This window comes from Natator depressus, chromosome 10 (assembly GCF_965152275.1).
Source record: "Natator depressus isolate rNatDep1 chromosome 10, rNatDep2.hap1, whole genome shotgun sequence".
Classification (NCBI taxonomy): domain Eukaryota; kingdom Metazoa; phylum Chordata; order Testudines; family Cheloniidae; genus Natator; species Natator depressus.
In genome coordinates this window covers 6,929,297-6,950,426 of record NC_134243.1, presented here as the reverse complement: position 1 = coordinate 6,950,426, position 21,130 = coordinate 6,929,297, and the positions used below count along the sequence as shown (strand labels likewise).

General features: G+C 55.6%; 2 protein-coding genes across 3 annotated transcripts in view; one reads left to right on the top strand and one right to left on the bottom strand.

Moving 5' to 3' along the window:
- The window catches only part of SLC5A10 (solute carrier family 5 member 10), an 80,951-nt gene that overhangs the window by 25,920 nt on the left and 33,901 nt on the right, over positions 1 to 21,130 (top strand). For both annotated transcript variants that reach the window (XM_074965059.1, XM_074965058.1), the window contains 2 exons: positions 2,187 to 2,392; positions 6,156 to 6,291. In XM_074965059.1, the coding sequence (XP_074821160.1) occupies positions 2,187 to 2,392; positions 6,156 to 6,291 (342 nt within the window). The remainder of the gene's footprint in view (positions 1 to 2,186; positions 2,393 to 6,155; positions 6,292 to 21,130) is intronic.
- FAM83G (family with sequence similarity 83 member G) overlaps positions 1,886 to 21,130 on the bottom strand; it is a 30,978-nt gene continuing 11,733 nt past the window's right edge. The window contains exons 2-5 of the mRNA XM_074965065.1: positions 16,398 to 16,565; positions 10,632 to 10,756; positions 8,544 to 10,002; positions 1,886 to 2,907 (exon numbers count right to left, since the gene is read on the bottom strand). Of these exons, the coding sequence (XP_074821166.1) occupies positions 2,482 to 2,907; positions 8,544 to 10,002; positions 10,632 to 10,756; positions 16,398 to 16,565 (2,178 nt within the window). The 3' untranslated portion in view covers positions 1,886 to 2,481. The remainder of the gene's footprint in view (positions 2,908 to 8,543; positions 10,003 to 10,631; positions 10,757 to 16,397; positions 16,566 to 21,130) is intronic.

The following is a 21,130-nucleotide window of genomic DNA, read 5'->3' as shown; positions in this document are numbered from 1 at the left end:
AACATCCTCTGGCAAGGAGTTCCACAGGTTGACTGTTCATTGTGTGAAGAAATACTTCCTTTTATTTGTTTTAAACCTGCTGCCTATTTATTTCATTTGGTGACCCCTAGTTCTTGTGGTATGAAAAGTAGTAAACAATACTTCCTTATCTACTTCCTTATCTGCTCCATGGGGCAGACCCAGCAGATGGCCAGGCCTTTCACCTGGCCCCCAGTTTTGGCCTGGGCCCAGAGGAGCATTACCAGGGCGTTCGGTTTCCATGGGCTGCACTGTTAATTCTCTCGGCTGCCAGCCGCAGTGACTTATGGGCACTAGCTAGTCATGAGGGTGGCAGCCCTGCCACAGACCCCTTCAAAGGGCACTGAAAGGAAGTGTGAGGGTCAATACTGATCTGGTAACCCCACGAATCTAACCTGCTGCTAATGCCAAGGTGCTGAGAGTTGGGCAGTCGGAGCTGGGGTGGGTGGGGGGGCATTAGATCTGGCTCCCAGTTCAGGCCCCGCTCTGATTCTCACAAAGCAGCAGCGCAGAGGAGGAACAGAAGGCGAGATAGAGACAAGCTGCTCCCTCCACCCCGCCCATCGCTTTAAAATAAATTCAGCCCCAAACACGACAGGTTGTGCTAAAAGCAGCCCCTGATATCCGGGCCTGGGGTTCGCCCAGCCCTTCATAGTGGGGCTGCTTCCTCAACCTTCCCCCAGACGGCTACCTCGCCTCTGCCCCGTCCGCTGCGGCGCGGGTGTCTCTGCTTGGTGCCCAGCGGGGGCATGGCCTGGCATGGGCTTGGGCAAGAGGAGACTCTGGCAGCTCCTCTTGGGCGTAACAGTCGCTGTGCCGCGCTGTGTGCTGGGGATGGGATGCAAACACCCCTGCAGCGCCTGCTCTCGTGTGAAGCTGCCACAGACAGGGGTGTTCCTGCTCCTGCACGGATTGGCTTGGAAGGAAGTGCTGAGGAAGGGGAGGGGCATCCTCCCTCCTCCTTTTGCAAGCCAAGTATGTTGCCTTCCCATGCATCCGTGGCCAAAATCTCCTCCCGGCTAGCCAGGGTAATCCCACTGCCTTTAATGGGGCAACTGCCAGGTGAATTTAGCCTCTGTCTCCCACTGGCTGCGAGGAAGCAAGCCTGGCTTCCCGCATGGCAGCACTACTCGGGGCTGCAGGCATCAGGGCTGTCGGGCAGCTGGGTGCTCTGCAAGATCCTTGTGCCCCAATGAGTGTCACCACTGCTTAAGCTGGCGGGACTGGGAGTGGCGGGGTGGCGCTGAAAGCGGGCTGCTGAAGGGGTGGGGGGGGGGTGTCTATCGCATGGGGTTCATTTGCGAGTGGCTGCCCAGGCTGGGGATGATCTGGGGAGAGCGGGGAGCTAGGCCTTTTGCACAGGTGTCACTTTCACCCCGGGGAATGAACTGCCCCAGAGAGAAGATGCCATTTCTCAGGGTACATCTGCGCTGCAGCCGGAGATGTGAATGCAGCACGTCCAGACATCCCTGCACTAGCTCTGGTCTAGCTAGGTCCTGTCCCAATAGCAGTAAGGTCTAGCCACTCGAGTACCTACCCAGGACACCTGGCGGGCTTGGACAGCCCACGCTAGCTAGGTCAAAGCGAGCTCAGATATGTCTACACCTGCTGCAGTCACACCTCCGCTCGCAGTGTAGATGGACCCTAAGAAAACCCAGCGAAGTGAGTCTGTATTGCACTTGGGTCTAGGTGCCCAGAGACGATGGGGCTATCAGGTCACTACCTAGATCGATACAAAATGGTCTGACCCCTGAGCCAAAGGGTGGACCCTGCACTTAGCCCCGTCACGAATCAGGTCAGTCGCTACCTCCTCTGGTCGCGTTTACCACTTCAACAAGAATGTCCCACTGCCCGGGGACCTTTGTGCTTTAATAAAAGTGACTCATTGGAAATACAAACTCAGTGGCAAGAGCGTCCCGATGGGGAGCCTGGATCCAGGACCCGGGATGTGTCCCCTGGCGGGGTGCATGATTCTACCGGGCCCAACTATGCAAAACACTAGCTGATGCACGTGTCTCTTAAATAAGAATAAAATTCCACTGCAACGTGTGGTGGTTCTTTCCCAGGCCCTGCCTCTCGGGGCAAGCGGGAAGGGAGGAAAGATTCTGCCAGCTGATCTGCTTGTATTTCAGTGCTCTAATCAGCCTCCCCTCCCCATTCCCTTCCAGCCTTTAGCAAGATCGGAGGATACCAGAACCTGGCAGAGGCTTATTTAAAGGCTGTTCCGGCCAAGATTATCCCCAACACAACATGCCACCTGCCCAGAGTTGACGCTATGCACCTCTTCCGAGATCCCGTCTCGGGAGACCTCCCCTGGACCGGCATGACTTTCGGGCTGTCGGTCTTGGCCACTTGGTACTGGTGCACCGACCAGGTAAATGTAAACATGTTCCCCCTCCCTCGCGGAATTGCACCTCCCCGCTCAATGGCCTCTGAATACTTGCAGTCCACCTGCTTCGGTGCCTACTGGTCCTTGCGGCTGGCGGCCCCAGGGAGCCTCCGTTTGGAGTCGGTGGAAACCTGCTGACCTCCGCCTGCCTTGGTCTTGAGGTGCTTGAACTGTGAGAGTTTGGTGAGCGGGATGCCAAGTGGCATCCTCACTTCGTCCGCTGTCCTCTGGTTTTCTGGGAGGGAGGACAAGGGCTTGCCAGTTGCTCTGCTGATGCCTTGTGAGAGGTGGCCGGGCTGCACGTTCCTGGTGGAACTGAAACCTTTGCTTTGCCAGTATGGCGGGGGGCTGGTGGTTGCGGTGGGTTTTTTAGCACTGGTTCCGTCCGCCTTGTATTTGCTGGGCCCTGGGTTTTTCTCATGTCTCAGGGCGTGGATGCCCCCTCTGCCTTGTCCTGGGCATGCTGGGTTCCTGGATACATAGTGGTGGAAAGGCTGGCCCTGTTTGATAAAGACAAGAGAAGAGAATAATGGTTACTGGCAAGAATTGGTTGGACACACGCTCTTGAAATGCTACGAGTGGGCCTGGCTTTGCCACTGACTCACTGTGCAACCTTGAGCGAGTCTCTTTGCTGTTCCCTAGCTATAATTCTCCTCGGGTTTGGGGTCGCTGGAAACCCCCAAGAGAGAGAATTAAGCCTTAACCCAGCATTTTCCAATGGGGTTTCTGTGATAGCTTGCCCTCTATTTCCCCCAGAAATTCACAGCATCCCGTAAGTCTCCAGAGATACCTCAATGCTCTGCCTCTGTATAGTAGCCTAAACACCCATGGTGACCCTCTGTGTGGCTTAAGGCAAGATTCATGCAGCCGCAAGTCCAGGCTCTGGGCTCGGAGGGGCCCACGGACCAACACTGGGCTCGGAGGGGCCCACGGGCCAACCAATTTGAGTGGTGGGGAAGATGGCACCTGAGAAGGATGGAGCAGGAGGTGACATTGGTAGGGCAGGGAGCCAGCAGCACTGTAGCATTGTGGGGGTTGATTAGTTGTGTAGAGGGGCCTTTACATCGGGTCCGGGCCCCAATACTCTTAATCTACCACTTACATAGACTGGATATTTGTCTCCCTCTGTTTCCATCCTATTAGCTGGTTAAATACCCTGAATGGCTCCTTTTTGCCCCAATCCTTTGCTGTGGGCTCCCATGCCAGTCTGCAAAATGGACGCAAAACCACACCCAAATCAGATGCCTCCACTCATGTGAGAGGTCGCATTTCACACCCACTTCACCCCGGTGTAAATGCCCCAGCACATCCTGGGCGTGTCTTTGTCCTGGCTCTGCACTGAGGCTGATATGGCCCCACACCCAAGCCAGAGTGGCCTCTTGGCGCTGGATCCATGCAGAACAAACCCAAAGGTACCCAGCTGGATGGTGCTGTGCAAAAGCCCGAGCTGCGAAGGCTTTGAACGTGTTGAGACAAGAGCAAATATTTAGATAACAGAGACAATTGCTAGGAACCCAGGCAATGCACCGTGCGTGTTTCCACCACGCCTCCTCAGCAAACAGGATCCCTGGCACGAAGATCTGAGCCAAAACACATGGGCTCCTTGCAGGTGACCCATTAGGCTGCAGGTCTGGCCGTGCCACTCTGTGCCTCCTTCCCATCGCCTCCCACTCTGAATGGCTTGGGCCTCCCGACACCCCGCTTTCTAGATGGGAAACTGAGGCACAGCGAGACGAAGTGGCTTGCCCAAGATCTCATGGAGTCTGTGGTGGAACAAGAACTCGAAGCTGGGTCTCTCTCCAGGCCCAGGTTGGCATCCCAACCCCTGGACCGTCCTTCCTCTCGAAGAGCTTTGGATGAGTGATGAGTGCCCCGGTCGATACTTGTGAGGTGGCACCTCCCCATTCTGCCCCTGTGCCATCTACTGTGAATCAGCCTCATTTAGGTTCCTTGTCAGGGGAAATCCCAGGCGAGACCGGCAGGCCGGTTCTCGTGCCGCGTGGCCATGATTCAGCCGTGCGACTTCCTCTGAGTCACTGCGACAGGGACGCGAGAGCAGCCTCCGCACTCGGCATCTTCCCCGGCTGGTTGGACGGAAAGGCCGGGAAAGAGCCACTTGACTGCCTGGGCCAGCCCCCGCCTGGGTTGGTCGCTTGGGTCTGTGGGCCTGAGGCGTGAGGAGTGAGCCCGCGGTAGCTTCGTGGTGGCTGCGGGGTGCCTGCTGGTTGCAGCTGTAGACGACGGGTCAAGGCACAATGTCAGGGAAAGCCTGGCCGTTCTGACTTGGGACAAGGCTTCCGGCCCCTCCAGAGCGATGCTGCTGCTTAGGGAGGTCACCGACGCAGGCCTTTCCCGGGCCCCGAGATTACAACAGCAACGGGTCAGGAGCACTTGGCACCTCTGAACAGGTGGCCCAGTAATACAGAGAGCTGCTGAGCCCCTGAGAATGAAGCCATGGGGGTTGGCAGGGGCTGTTTAGCTGAGCTGGGTTTTTTTGCAGCCCTTCCACTGACTTGGCTGTTTTAGGAGAGGCTCCGAATCTGGCCCTGCCATCGATGGGAGAAGCTTGGTGCCAGCAGAGACCTGGGAACCAGCCACCCTTGCTCTATGTTCTTGGCTTTGCTATTGAGTTGCTTGGGCAAGGCACCGAACGCCTATGCCTTGGTTTCCCCATCTGTGAAATGGGAGCACTAATGCAACAGCCCCGTGAGTGAGGCTGTGTGGGCGGGTGTCTGTTTGGTGCTTTGAAGATGACAGTGTCAGGCCTCGCACGCTCTGGGAATGCTCCGTCCATTGTGCCCCCCCCCCCCCCCGCTCACTGCTACGGCACCGCAGAGACGGGGACGGAGCAGTGGGACGCTCTGCCCACTGCTCTCAGCCCGCTTGTAAGGACAGCACAGAGAGGCACAGCACGCAAAGCAGGAGGGGCAGGCATGGTCATGGGACGCAGTGAGCGCTAGTGGGTTTGTGTGTGTAGGGTTGGATGGCCGTGCTGTCGTTTACGTGTAGGTATATATTTTTGAGGGGAATCTGGAATTTAATTGTGTGTGTGGGGGGAAATGGCTCCTTCATTACAGGATAGAGAGGGTCAGTGTGAACGGGAATGTGCCACACTGAACCGAGGACTTAACAATGCTTCTGTCTCTCAATATACACGGGCACATTCTCCTGCAAATTCTCCCCTTGCTCGAAGGCTTTGTCTACGCTGCACTTTCGGCGGTAAAACCCTCCCCACACCGCGTAGTACACGACTACCGCGTAGTGCAGACAGCCTCACTGACACGGGGAACAAAGACCCAGAGCCTGTCACCGAGCAGCACTCCCGCATTGCCAGACTGAGTGTCGCGTTAGCCGCTAGCTCGGAACCCAGCAATCCCACCGGATTGATCTCAACCACGGCCGAGCGCAGCTGCGTTCCTGCTCTGTTGTGCAAGGCTGCGACCTGCGGAGACGACGTATCCCAGCATGCAGTGCTCTCGCTTCAGCCCCTTGGCGGGCGAGGTGGAACCTTGCATGCAGGGAGCTGGGATCTCCGGCGGGGGAAGTCCATGGGCGGCACTGGGCCGTTCTGATCTTCTGGAATAATCCCAGCAGATCCTGTTCGGAGCAGAACTGCAGCCCTGCAGGATGCAAGGACCAGATGGGCTGGGCTGCAAAATTTGGGTCGAGTTTGGATATGACACAGGGGTTGAGGCCCAATTTCTCAAGCACTAAGCTGCAACTGGTCATGTCTCCATCTCTCTTGCAGGTCATTGTGCAAAGGTCTCTCTCGGCTAAGAACCTGAGTCACGCCAAGGCTGGCTCCATCCTGGCGAGCTATTTGAAAATGCTGCCGTTGGGGGTTATCATCATGCCGGGGATGATCAGCCGGGTTCTCTATCCAGGTGAGGTACAGACACAGCAAAGGGGAAGTGTCGGCAGGGTTTTATAATTTGCCTATCACTGAGCAAAAGCCGCTGCGGTTCAGAAAGGCAGCTTGCGCCACATTGCACAGGGGATTGGGACAGCATGCTGAGTCCCTCTGCATGGACACTAGCCAGCCCGCAGGGTGCTCGTCAAAAAGCATGGGATTTGCCTGAGTATCCTTGGTCAAAGTTCCTCTTTTCCCCCTCTAGTGTGTGCAGGGCACCGTGGGCTGCAGTCCCCCACCACAGAGGTGGCTGCATTTCAGTGGTGGTGTATGCATACAGCTAGTGAAATGCTTTGGAAGGAGTGTTATGTTGTTGTGTTGGAGATGGGGTGTTTCAATCCCAATTGGGTCTAGGGATGTGTGTGTGTGTGTGGGGTGGGGGCGGGGGAAACAAGGCTAGGGCTGAAATTCAGTGGCACCAGCTCTTCTTATAGACTCATAGATATTAAGGTCAGATATTATGATCATCTAGTCTGACCTCCTGCACAATGCAGGCCACAGAATCTCACTCACCCACTCCTGCGATAAACCTCTCACCTATGTCTGAGCTATTGAAGTCCTCAAATCATGGTTTAAAGCCTCGCAAAATGGTGCAAGCTTTGCAATCATCTGAGCTCACGAAAGCTCATGCTCAAATAAATTGGTTAGTCTCTAAGGTGCCACAAGTACTCCTTTTCTTATTACCTATAGAGATTAGAGCTACATTGAGGACTGGATCCTGAGATCCTGTATACCTGGGTAGCTCCAATTTCTGCCAGTGGAGGATCAGTTCCCGAATGACGGAACGCACTGAAAGGTGGAAAGGGAAAGCTGGCCCTGGACTAATTTTTGTGCCTTTAGAAAAGGAAATGTAGCAAGAGCTGAGCAGCGAACCAGCAACCTCAGTGTTCGATGCTAAAAAGCGGGGTGTGTCCACACCTTGTGGGAACAGCTGTCCCACAAATAAAACCAAGCCCAAATGATCAGCATGTTCCTTGCTGTGGCTCTGCAGAGTGAGTAGGCCTGAAAAGTGCTGACTGCGGACTGTTGCAATGTTCTCCACCATCCCTATTTCACTGCACTGTCGCCGTGTGCCTCTGAGTCATTCCGCGCCAGGTGCTGTTCTCTTTGATGCTAATCGTTTTTTTATCAGGAGCTAAACAGCAAGCCTGGGAGGGACCCGCCTGCCTGGGCCACCCTGGCCCCACCTGCGCGTCATGCCATGGCACATGTGTTTGTTGCTGAAAGGGCCTTTTCCTGGAGCCTGAAATATGGCTTGGTGAAAAGAGCTTCACGAGGGGGTGTGGGGGGGTGTTTCTGCTCTGCTCCCAGGTGGCCCTTAGCCCCTCTCGCAGGCTACGTCTGCACAGCAGCTGGAGAGGTAACGTCCCGCTTGGGTAAGCGTACGGTCGAGCCACCCCAGGATGTACCTAGGATCCCAGAGGTAGGAGCATCAGGGCTGGCCTTATGGGTGGACCACATGGGCAACCACCCAGGTGCCGTGGTCTAGAGGCATGGACTGTGGAGGGCCTGGGGTGCGAGGTTGTAGAAGGGAGCTCCGGGCAAAGGTGGGGAGACAGAGGGGCCTGTGGGCCAGGGGGGAATGGTGGTGGGGGGAGCCCGGAGAGGCAGCATAGGTCTGAGGGGATGGATGGGGAGGCAGTGAGGGTCTGGGGGAGTAGGGAGCCCAGAGAGGCAGTGGGAGAGTGGGGAGGACTGGGGGAGGCAGCGGGGGCCGGGGCAATGGGGGTTGGGGGGAGCCTGGGGAGACAGCGGGGGCCAGGGGCAATGGGGAGGAGCCCAGGGAAGCAGCAGGGGGCGGGGGAGATGGATGGGGAGGCAGTGAGGGTCTGGGGGAGTAGAGAGCCCAGAGAGGCAGTGGGAGAGTGGGGAGGACTGGGGGAGGCAGTGGGGGCCGGGGCAATGGGGGTCGGGGGGAGCCTGGGGAGACAGCGGGGGCTAGGGGCAATGGGGAGGAGCCCAGGGAAGCAGCAGGGGGCGGGGGAGATGGGTGGGGGGCCTGGGGAGGCAGCGGGGGGCAGGAGGAGTGATGGGGGAGCCCGGGGAGGCAGCAGGGGCTAGGAGGGATGCGTGGGGGGCCGGAGGAGGCAGCAGGGGTGCCAAAATACAAGCTTGCCCAGGGTGCCATGGTCCCTAAGGCCAGCCCCGAGCAGCACGCAGAGCACAGCCAGGCTCTAGGGCAGAAGAAGGAATCAAAGAAGAGGCTGATACGACAAGCCGTCCTACCTGCCCGGCCTTGCTGGTGAGTGCTCCCTTTCCATCCAGGACAGCGCGCGGGCTATTGCCCGTTCCCAGCACACACCTGATCACCTCGGTAGCATTGTCCCGTCTCAGGCCCGCGTCCTCCAAGCGCACGTTTGGCGGCGACTGCAGGCTCCCCAGGGGGCTGACGTAGGTGCCCCGGCTGATGTGGGGGTCGCTCATTTTCCTTTGCAACTGCAGGTTCCCCCCGTTGGGGATGTGATCGGAGTTGGTTCTTCGGAGCGGCCCAAAGCGACCTCTCACCTCGAAGAGTTCGTCCGAGGTGGAGGAGGCATTGGAGGGGTGGTAGCTGTGGGTGGCCGAGCTGCTGGAATAGCTCTCCTGATCGCTGAGCGTCAAATAGTCCTCTTCATCGTCCTCCCCTTCCAGCCCGTTCGCGGGACACATGGCTGCCGTGCCCTGGGCTTCCTGGAATATGGCCGCCTGCCTCCTCAGCTGGTGATGGCTGGCCGCGGCTGGAGCTTGTGCGGGGTTTTCACCCGGCCTGTAATCTGCATTCGCTTGCTCGGCCCCCTGGTGCAGCTGCTCCTTGGCGTCCCCGAGCAGGGCAGCCGTGTCTTTGCCGAGCGCGCCGTTTTTGGAGATAAAGTCCGTGACGTCAACAGTCCGAGGCCTTGGCACAGGGGGCCTGACGTCCATCTTCTGCGTCTCTGCGGCTGTGGGCTGCTTCAGGTGCTGGCTCATGGCCAGGATAGCCAAAGCTCCTTTCTTGTCCTCCCCAGGACTCCTTGCTTTGGGGCTTTCTACTGGCTTGGGAGCTTCCTTGATTGGGGTCGGAGGGGTGGCTGGAGAAGGCTCTTGGCTTCTCTTGGCTTGCAACTCCTTGTTCTTTAGCATCTGCCTGTGCTGGACATTGGCCTGGGCAACGTCACAGACCTTGATGCGGTTCATTTGGGATAGCTTCACATTCTTTATAGTGGGGTCAATGATGTTGATGTACCCCAAGATTTCGCTTGGGTCTGGGTCTGGCTCCACCCAAGTGGGCAGGTAATCGAACATGTTGGCCTTCTCCATGTTGAGGAGGCCAGGGTGGATGGGTGGGGATAGGTCAGCCATGTCGTTTTGCTGCTCGGCACTTTGGCCCTCGGGAAGGGCCTTGTTTTTGCTGTCCATCATGTTTCTGCCGATGCCCGCCTGCCTCTCGGACGACATCTTGCTGATCTGTTCTGCGCTCTTGGCCTTCACCAGGGCATATTTTGGGTTAATCAGCTTCTTCACCACTGCGTTGGCTGGGGTCACGGGCATGAGAGAGGGCAGAGTGAACGGCTCGGGTTCCGGCTCCTCGTCCATGGGAATGGACTTCAGGCTGACCCCCCGGGACATGAGATACAGCTCCTGGAACTGCTTGTCAAACGCTTCCACCACCTGGCCGGAGAGGACTGAGATGACGTTCCTGTCGGTCCTGGCTGCGGACCAGGTGAAGCTGGAATGGAAACCAATCAGAAACAGTCTGAGTGCATGACAGCAAACCCGGCCTTGGTTCCCCTGCTCCCTGGCTTGCTATTGAGACTTGAATAACTCAACCCCAGGCCCAGTTCTGTGCTCTCTGGGGCTGGCTAGATCCTGCAGCCCCTTGGGCCGAGTTCACAGAGGGCTGCCTTCTACTGCTGCAAGGGCTTTATGTGCATCTCAGCCTAGTTGCTTCCTCAGACACATGTCCTAGTCCGGTCCAAGGGGCAGGAGCGGGGCCTTAGAAGCAAATCCTCACAAAACCGCCACCTAATTTAGCAGGAGCAGCAGACTTATCTCAAGGCAAGTCTGGGGTTTGATGACCGGAGGTGAGAGATTGGGATTGCTGGGTATCGGGGGTGGGGGGCAGGTCAGGTTCACTGGGTGTCGGGGTTTGCAGGTCAGGATCGGGGTGCAGTAGCAGCTGGTACACCCACTGCATTCTGCCTGGTTCTCCCCACTGCTCTGACTCTGCACTATCACGAGGATCAAAATTCACATCTCCTAAAAAATAAAACGCCGACCCGCACGGTTCCTCTGTGGCCCAGCTGAGGCTGACCCCGTCCGGTGTGGGAACAGCTGACAGAGCTGTCTCTGGATTACCTGTAGGAGCCGCACATAGCCCGGTCGCCATCCAGGAACATGAACTTCTGGGCCAAGGCACCTTTGAACTTCGTGGCCGAACGGGTGAAAAATTCCGTTCCCCCCGTGCAGCGAACGCGGAGATTCTGCAAAGCAAAAGCAAGGCAGCAGGTGGGAAAAGAGTCCCGTGGCCGGACAAAGATGCTTATGGCCCGCCTCAGTGGACTCTTGTTTAGGGCTGAAAAATTGAATCTCTCTCCCTGTTGATTTGCTCTTTTTTTAAATGGCCATTTCCATTTACTGCTCCCTCTGTTGGCCAGCTTGGGCTTGATCCTGCTCTGAGTGGCGCTGTTATAAATCTGGATTAACTCTGCAGAATTGGACAGTGGTGCTCCGGTTTCACACCACCGTCACTGGCGCTGAATTTGGCCCCTTGCCTCAATAAAAAGGCAGAGCTCTTATCTTCAAAGCACCATTCAGACCTCTGCATAGACACTGACTAATCCCCACAATAGCTCTGAGAGGTGGCTAAAGCCTGGTTTACATGTAAAATGTCGATTGATTTAGCTACGTCACTCGGGGGTATGAAAAATTCACTCCTCTGAGCGCTGCCCTTAAGCCAGCCCGAACCCTGGTATAGACGCAGCTAGGTCGATGGAAGAATTCTCGGTCACCTGGATACTGCTGCACGGGGAGGTGGATTTACCTCCGTTGAGGGGAAACTACCCTTCCATCGATGAAGGAAGCGACTATGGCATGGCGCTCCAGTGGTTTAAGTGAAGCACTGTGGTAGCACGAGTAGTGTAGACATGGCCTAAGTATTATCCTCCATGGCTGAGAAGGGAACTGAGACACAAGGAGGTTAACTGCCTTGCTCCAGGCCCCACAATGAGTCAGTGGGGCTCACCTGGGACTAGAGTTCAGGAGTTTGCTGCTTCCCCAGAATGCCTAACCTGGCTTTGTGCGGATTTTCTGCTTTCTGCTGTGATTATACCCTTTTCACCGTCACCCACTGGCTGGAGCTTGGGATGGGATCGGCCCTGGGTGAACCGCAAATGCTTGTCACCTGGAACAGACGTTTGGAGAGTGTTCCAAACTAGCTTGTACAGATGTATTACTGACGGTGAAATAACTGGCCGCCAGCTAACTCAAGGTAAGAACGCTAGTGTGGACTGACCCATAGGGACGTGGAGAATACCCCAGTGTGCCTTGAGATCCCTGTATGGGAGGCACATTAGAAGCTTAGTGTTGTTGTTTACATTTCCACACCCAGGAAAACAAGCTAGAGGCTGACCTCATTCCGTCACCAGATTCAGTGCATCCCTGTTAACTTAATATCCTTTAACAGCCCATTAATCCAGCTCCTCCGTCTAGGCCAACCCTTTTCATAAGTTCACAAAGGACCATTAGAGGCTCTCGGGTCACACCCAGCAGAGCAAAACACCCAGGTCTCAAGGTATGTTTCATTCTCCCTCCTCCTCACTCTCATAGCAGCAACTGCTTTAAGTAAAATGTGTTAATCTCCAGTGGGAAGAAAACAAAAGTGAGCGCACACAAAGATAGATGACTGTTCAGAAAACACAACAGCTGCTTCCCCCAACCCCTGAATCACTGCAAACACTCAGCAGTTGCTTAAGAAACTGTCTGGCTTTCCCAAGCCTGTGCGGTATTCACCAAGTGCATTGAGCCTGCTTTGTAGACACTGAAATAACGACTTACATTTCTTTAACAGCTTTTATCCTGCATGATCCGGCTCAAAGCACTTGCCAAATAGGGTCTCAGGTTCTCTGAGGGGTCCTGGCTGCTTTGCACCATTCTGGCAATTGACTTCCGTGGGTATTTCTACACTGCCAGCCTCCCAACCCAGGTAGATAGATTTGGGCGAGTGTGACTCTGTCCACCGGTGCCGGGAGGCTCAGTGCCAGCAGCAGTGTAGACATACCCAGTGAGAGCTAGGTGGGAGAATCCAACCTGGGCTCTGTCTCCAGGGCTCTGCTGTTCCAGTCCTGGCCCCGTCCACAGCTCTGCCAATGCACCAGGGTTCTCGCCGGCATCCCCCCTTGCGACTAGCCTGGATCTTTCCTGAGCTGAACATTAATCTTAATCTCAGGGCTGGGTGGCTGACATGTAAACGCCACACAGCCCAGACGTATGGAAATCACTTCCCCATGCAACCCCGGCCGGGTAATGTGATGGGTAAGAGAACACCAGGCACCTGTCGGATGCCGGGGCTGTGTCGCCTACGTATGTATGAGCTTTCCTTTCTCTCTGTGCCGCAGTCCCCAGGACAAAAAGAAAAGGAGGACTTGTGGCACCTTAGAGACTAACCAATTTATTTGAGCATAAGCTTTCGTGAGCTACAGCTCACTTCATCGGTGCATCCGATGAAGTGAGCTGTAGCTCACGAAAGCTTATGCTCAAATAAATTGGTTAGTCTCTAAGGTGCCACAAGTCCTCCTTTTCTTTTTGCGAATACAGACTAACACGGCTGTTACTCTGAAACCTGTCCCTAGGACAGCCATTCTACTGCTAGCTCGAGAGTTGAGAGGCTCACGAGTGCTCTTGGATGCCAGGGCTGGGTTAATACCCTGATGGTGGGCAAATTCTATGTCATTTTTAGGGCAGGGAACCCTTCAGTCAGAGAGCCGCTTGGTGGCTGGAGCCACATGACTGCATTCCTCAAGGTAGATATCTGCTGTGCCGAGAGTGGTTTATGGCCCAGTCATTAAAGTACAACCAGGAAAATCGGGAGTCAGGCCTGAAAGTGAAACCAGGAGATTCCCAGCCATCAGGAATTCATGATAACAGCCACACGCCCATCTGGTGCACGAGGGCTTTTGATCATTGCTCTGCAGGTAGGTAGGATCAAAGGCGTGCCCTGCTGGCTTCAGTCACTGCTGGGAAACCCTCCCATCCTCCCTTTGCTTTCACACAATGCCTGCCCTGGCTGATGGGCTTATGCATCCAGTGAGACTTGGTAACACTGGCTCGCACGGTCCAGATCTCTGGCCCTAGCACTAGAGGGAACTTTCTCACACAGCTTGCCAAAGTACACAGATCCCTGACCTGGAACATTCTTGGATGTTTTCCAGAACAGAGCCTGCCAAATAGTGCTTGATATTGTGGGAGCAGGTGAAATGCCAGCTGAAGGGCTAGCTTGAGAGCACCAAACCCATGGTGATGCCCTGTACCCAGTTTCTTATTTCTGTATCGCAGACATTCGTGGTGCTGTCCAGCCAGGAGAACCTGATCCCTGCCCCCCACAATGTAAATGGACACGGCAGTGCAGCGCTTAGACAATAGACGTGCGGGTATATCTCCCATAATCCATTCGAGCCACTGCACGGGCCTTGGACACAGGCACACTTTGATCTTCCCTGTTCTCTGCGTGTGGCACACAATAGTTTAGTCTCTGTAATACTTTGCTCTGCCTAGTTGTGAGGCTTGATCCTACATGTTATTGGTCAATATAAAAACCCCACCAGCGTGATAATTCTCTGTTAGCTCAAGTGGCAGGGGCTTGTGTTGGGAGGGTCTGCATTCTAGCCCTGTTGGGCCTGGTGTGGCTGATGTATTTAGCACAGAGGCAGCCATGAGATCCTGTTGCCAGGGCCTGGTTACAATACGTGTCTCTCCTGTTAAAATAAGGGGACAGGAGGACAGGGACATCGAAGCCAAGTTGCTCCCTGCCTGAGTGTGAACACACCCTGTGCTGGCTGATTCCTTCCGTTGTTACTCTCTCTCCATGGGTGCCGTGTCGGGCTGGGTGTTTGACATCACCGTGGCTGGAGCCAGCAGCTGTTCTGCTGCCATCCGGCCCTGCCTGCCATTAATGGGAATGACCAACACATTGTTGGCAGCTTGCAGGAGACGCTGGGGGTGTGTGTGTGTATCCCCCCCCATCCCGCCTCCTTGCTGTTGCAGCGTGTGGAGGCCCTGGAATGGGAAAGCCTTGCTTGTTGTTTTCAACAGTCTCTTCTCTTCCCCTGGCCGCAGGGTTGCCTGAAGGCGATAGACCCAATCATCCCATAGGCTTGCCACAGAGCTACCGACCTGGCAGCCAGAGAGCCTGGCTGGGCAGGACCAGGCATGGGGGGCCGGAGACTCCACAGATCTTCCCCCTGCGGAATGGCTGGGCTGGGGGGCTGCAGAGGCAGCTCCGGGACCTTGGGGGAGGATTCCTAGCCCTTCCCTTCCCCGCTGTGTGTTTCACCTGCACCCAGATCAGCTCTTTGGCCTGCGTGCAGTGGGGACATGGGGCTGGATTATGCCTTCAGGGCCAATGCTCCTTGCTAACTTCTCCATCATGCCCCAGGCCTTTCCCACCTCCTCCAGCAGCCTCCGGGTCTTACATGTGCTACCGATACGGATAGCCTCCCCCACGCCTCAGAGACACCTGTGCCCTGAAGAGACAGCAGGCCAATGGATCCTGGCCTTCCAAACATCCCCTTTCCCAGCGGCAGACAGAGCTGGGTAGGTGGGCTGCTGTGGTTTGGGCCTCACTGGGCACCATTATTAATTTGTATTTGTGCCGAGCCAAGCAGCAACATCGGCCATTTCCCACACAGGTCCACTCAAGGGCCTGCGGGCCAGGGAGAAGGCATGGATTGAAGCCCTATGTCGCAGCATCCTGGCCCAGGCATCGGCCAATCTGTCCCGCTCCTTCCCTCCACTTCAACCTCTTTGTATTTCACTCCAAGCCTGGCTCTGAGCTGGCTGCCAGCCATGCTTCACTGGACGGCCTAGACCTGGACATCAGCTTCGGCCTTGTCTACGGGAGAAACCGGCACTGATTTAACTCGACCGCTGCCGCCTGCTTTATGGATGCTCTCAAACCGAAATGAGAGCGGGGGCTGGGGGCACTGATAGAATAACTCACTAGCTCTGAGCAGGTGATCTCTCAGCACTCTGCGAAGGAAGGCAGCATCGTTATCCCCATTTTACAGGTGGGGAAATTGAGGCACATTGCATGGAGGTGACTTGCCCAGGGGAAGAGCTGGAACTAGTGCCAAGGATGCCTGATTCTAAGTGCAGCACCCTAGCCACTAGGCCCCACTGCCTGGCTTAGCCAGCACTCCCCTTCATTTTATACAAACACTCCCTTCCCCCGGAGGTGCCCGGAGGGGCTAGCAGGGGCCTTGCTGGAGATCTGCACCCCATTTGTGCCTAGAAGGAAAGCTGGGCCTCAGGCGTGCTTGTGGGGATCACGTGTCTAGCTGGCCTCTTTCTGCCCCCTCCTGAGCCAAGGCAGAGCTCTGAGAACGAACCAGGAGACGTTGCAACGACTCATGGCACCATCGGCTCTTCGGCCTTTGAAACGATAATTACAGGCAGCGCGAGCGCCGTTGCTTGTAAACTGGGTGAAAATACCAGCTGAAGTGGTCTCCCCTGCCGATGAGCTCCCTTTGTTTAGCCAGCTGTGGGCCCAGCTGTGGCGTCCCGAGTGGGAGGCAGCCCTCCATTTCAGGTTGTCATCCTGTGGGCGTGAGAGAAATGTGCTGGCCAGGGCACTCGCCAGTCTTAATGCTGCGCGTGGCTGCAATTCAGTGCCATTGCCTTGAGGATGCCAGTGCAGTGGGCCTGGTTCTCCCACACCTGGCACTGTGCGTCGTCACCCAGCCGGGCTCGTGTGTGACATCCCTTTTCATGCATTCGCTGTGCACGGAGGTCACCTAGGACGCCAGGGCAGAATCAAGCCCGATTTTTCTATCCTAGCTTCCGGTTGACTAATCCTGCTTGCCTATAGCCACCCACTGCATGGCGCCATGCCCTCTGTGCCCCTCTTACCTTCAGGTGCCCAGTGTGCATCTGTGCTCGCTCGCACATCTGAAGGAAGTATTTCACGTTGGTCTCATCCACAATGATGTAGACGCCGACTTTCCGCTTGAAGCCTGCGTCCAGGAGGTCCTTGAAGATGTCGACGTCCGTGAACATGTCCATGACCACAGCCACGACCTGTGGAGGGAGGGGAAGGGGCAGGAGAGAGTGAGTTCAAATGATATACACAGGCTAGAGTGCCGTGAGTAGCTTCACTGACTGACCCCTGCTGTTCCGCCTCAAGTCAGGGACTGAAATTATTATTACTTATTACAGGATCCACGCCCCCCCCAGTGTGTCCCAGGTCCCCATTGTGCTAGGCGCTGTACAAACACAGAACAAAAAGACAGTCCCTGCCTTCCCTGATCCCTGGGGCAAGACCAGCCCTGTGAAATGTTTACATTTCAGTCCTCAGTGTGGTTATACTGGTGCCATCCAAGTGTTTCTAGCCCTCTAAGGGAGTGAGATTTCCCTCTGATTTACCACGCTACTTTCTCCACCAAGGCAGTTCTTACATGATTTTATCTGCCTCTGGATTGACACCCGCTATGTAGAATTCTGCATGGTACCAACAGGAAGCCAGCCACCCCCGTGTTCAAAGAAGATTCAACATCAGTCGCCAACTCCAGCGGACTGGGATGTAGCGCGTGCTCAGCGCACGTTGGAGCTGAAGTTGGAAGCATAGCAAGACGGACATCAGGGTGATGTGAATTTAACTGCCAAGATCTTGTGATCTGCCTAGGATGCAAACAAATGGGGCTCCCCTGGTGAGGACACCGTATTTCCCTGGCAGGGAGCTGCACTCGGAGCAGGTCCCAAGCACGAACTCACATCAGAACCACACACACACACACACCCAGCTCAGGGCCCTGATCTTGCAGGTGCTTATGCACTGGTGGTACCTTTACCCAGGGAAGCAGTCTCCTAGAGGTCAATGGAAATTACCCCTGAGGCCATGTCTCTATGAGAGCTGGACCTTACTCAGCTCTGCAAACTCATACTGTGCCTTGAAAATTCAGCCCCCCGCTGTGAACGGAGCCCTGGGGCACTTGCTGGGTCCCCCCCACCAATACACAGAGGATATGGGTCAGTTACAGCTGCCAGCTATTGAGCCTTGACTCTTTAGCTCAAACTGTAGCAGCTCATGCTTTGAGCACCGGAAGGCCCTGGTATGTTGGCCAAGATGGCAGCCTTCACACACGCTTTGCAGAATGGAGACACCAAGATATATTATCCCCCTCTCCGAGAAGCTGGGCCTAGAACCTGGGTCCTTTACCTCCAAAACCACAAGCGTCTACTGCTTGAGCTGAATGCACCCCCTGTTTCCCCACCGCTGGTCAGAAGAGCCCCATGGAGGACGCACCCCTTGAAAATCCCCATGCTACAACTCCACTCTCCTGTCTAACTGAAGTAAGCGCCACCCAGAGCCTGCACCCTGAACTCTTTCCATGCCCCAACCCCCTGCCCCAGGTCTGAGCCCCCTCCCACACTCTGAGCCCCCTCCTATACCCCAAACCCCTCATCTCTGGCCCCACCCCAGAGCCTGGACCCCAGCCGGAGCCCTCACCCCCTCCTGCATGCCAACCCCCTGCCCCAGCCCAGTGAAAATGAGCGAGGGGGGAGGAGAGTGAGCGACAGAGGGAGGGGGGATGGAGTGAGCCAGGGCAGGGCCTCGGGGCGGGGTAGGGGGCAGGGCAGGGCGGGGCAAGGGTGTTCGGTTTTCTGCAATCAGAAAGTTGGCAACCCTAGCCTGCAAATGCCTTACCTCTTGCTGCTCCCAGAAACACCCAAGATTTCCATACCCGAAGGATGTCAGAGCTCAGAGTATTGCTCCCAAATGCTATCCTCAAGAAACGAGGCCTCCGTGTGTTAATTACTCATGTCAGGCCAGGCCTCAGGTACAGTGTGCCTCTTTGTAGACCGCCAGTTTCACGGCTTCCCCTTTTGGTTTAGGTGCGTCTTTCGCTCTGCAGCAGGGAGGAGGGGAGCAGGGAAACCTGACTGTAAAGCCACAAACGTTGCCCGGATGACTTAGGGCAGCGTTTCCCCACAGGTGTGCTGCGGAAGTTTTTGAAAAACTACATATGAGAACCAAAAACCCTTCCCTTGTAGTTTGATTCGTGTCAGAGCCGGACTCTAACATCGTTAATTTTATTGTCCAGACTATGAATCGCAAGGGCGGTACACAGCTTAAACCGCGGCAATAAGAGGGTGAGTTGATTTGGAGACAATATGGTGACGTGCCTCAAAATAATTAAAGGTATCAATGCGTGCCGACGCAGAGAAAAGTTGGGAGCCACGGACTTCGGGCCAGAGGTAAGACCTGCAGTGACGTTTCCTTCCTTCCTTAAAAACTGGCTCGGCTGCAGGCCGGCAGTGTTGCTTGAAAGTCGCTGGCCGATTGTCGTAGTTACAAGGGATCACGCCTGGCTGCTCTGTTTAATCAGGTGCCGTGATTGAGGAGAATTTGTGCAGTTTGGCTCACTGCGAAATATACACTGGGTAGAACCAACCGTTCCTTTGTTGGATGGAAATACGTGTGTGTCCCTTCCACCGGGCTGCCTAACTACAGCATGTCATGGCTGGCTGTGTCGCGTCTAGCTGCCTGTCCTGTTTTGTTTATATGACCCGCTGTGCTGGTTAGGATGCCATTCCCTATGTGCAGACAAACACAGCTGTCAGAGTAGCAGCCGTGTTAGTCTGTATCCGCAAAAAGAACAGGAGGACTTGTGGCACCTTAGAGACTAACAACTTTATTTGAGCATAAGCTTTCGTGGGCTACAGCTCACTTCAAAAGATCCAGTGAGGGGGAGCTGCCTCCCTGCTGGTTCAAACAGACACCGGGAGGATGGGAGCCAAAGCCACCTCCGGGTGCGGTTCCCCACCACGGGGACGTGTGCCATAATCCAGCCATGGCACGAGCTGTTATTTTGGGGGGCCAGTAAGGAGCCATGGCAGGTTGCTGTGGCAGGGTTGAGCGGCAGGGGGGCGATGCTGTTAGCCTGTATTGCGTGTGCGGCGTTACTGTGTCCATAGCCACGGGCCGTCATCTTTGGGGCTCCAGTCCTGCCATTAGACCGCTCCATGACTGAGCTTTGCCCTCCGCAGCAGCAACGTTACCCGGCTCTTTAAACGCCTCCTTTCGCAGGGGCGTTTTAAATCCCAAAGCAGCACTCGGTGGAGCTTCGCTTGAGCTGTCCGGAGGAGAGCCGCACGCCTGCCGTGGCCCCTGCGGGCTGGCAAAGCCTGCAGCTGGGCTGGGGAGAATTCCCGCGGTGCAGGCGTCGCACAGGGCATCCCTGTGCCCATCTCCCCTCATGAGCCCTGGTGCAAGAGAGGTGTGTGTAGGAGGGGTGGGTGTTTGTAGCGCCAAGTCCTGCAGGATTGCCATCCCTCGGATCAGCCCCCAGTCTCAGCCGCGCTTGGGCATTTGCTTCATCCCCTGGAGGCTTGGCAGGGCACACAATGGGGGCTTACCGTCACATTTGCCCTCCTTCTGCCGGAGCTGCGAGTTGGCGTGGCACAGAATCTTACCCTGTGTCTGTCTGGGAATTCGCCCCCTCCAGCAGGGCCTGATCTGAGGGTTGAGCTCGGCAGAACAGCAGTCGGAGTTGCATGGGGTTAGTCAAGTGACACGCAGGGCGAGGGGAAAGCACAGCCTAAAGCCAGCAGGGGTCTGTTCAACAGCCCGGCAATGCGGAAATGCCAAGCGGGGATAGGAACCCAGGATCAGACCCATGTCCAATAGTCCAGTACCCAGCCTCTGAGAGGGCCAGCCCCAGGAGGTATGCAGAACCCTGCTGTAGGCGCTCTGGGGAAAGTTTCCTCTCACCCTCTAAATATACTAGCTGATGCGTTGTCACTTGTCTGCTGAATACCCCATTATTTATTTTGAGGCTCGGAGATTTTGGAGCCTGAGTTTCCCATGAAGCTTTGCACGCTGCATGGAGAGAGGCCATTCTTTCCCAGAGCTCCTGTAGGTGGCACACATATCAATCACATGTCAAACAGCTGATGCTCCACCTCCATTGTGCTGAGGTGCAAGCTAAAACCGGGACTCCATTCACTGCCTTGCCCGGCACGCTTGGGAATTCTCCTGCAGTTGCTGTGGGTCAGGAGACAGCACAGAGGTGCTGAGGTATGAATCGGCTGGCTCCTGATCTGGTTCATCACTTGCAACGCTTTACTTCTCTGTCTCCTCAGTTATTCCTAGGAGGCTCTGGGTTTGGTAACTGCTTGTAGGAGGAGAATGGAGTTGCCGGGTGTACCGTGGTTCCCCCTCTCCGAATGAAGTGTGCGGCTCTGATGGGAGATTATCATTTGAGCTGGACAGTGAAAGTTAGCTGTGACGGGAGTACGTTGTCTGTGCACCAAACCCAGACACACATGTTGATACTAGGAGAATCCCTGGAATGTTTTCCTCATACAGGTGCAGTAGAATCAGAATTATGCTTGACACATATATTGCACCTTTCATCCAAGGCCCTCAAAGCAGCATAATTAATTTAGGTTTCAGAGTAACAGCCGTGTTAGTCTGTATTCGCAAAAAGAAAAGGAGGACTTGTGGCACCTTAGAGACTAACCAATTTATTTGAGCATAAGCTTTCGTGAGCTACAGCTCACTTCATCGGATGCATACTGTGGAAGATCTTATTATATACACACAAAGCATGAAAAAATACCTCCTCCCACCCCACTCTCCT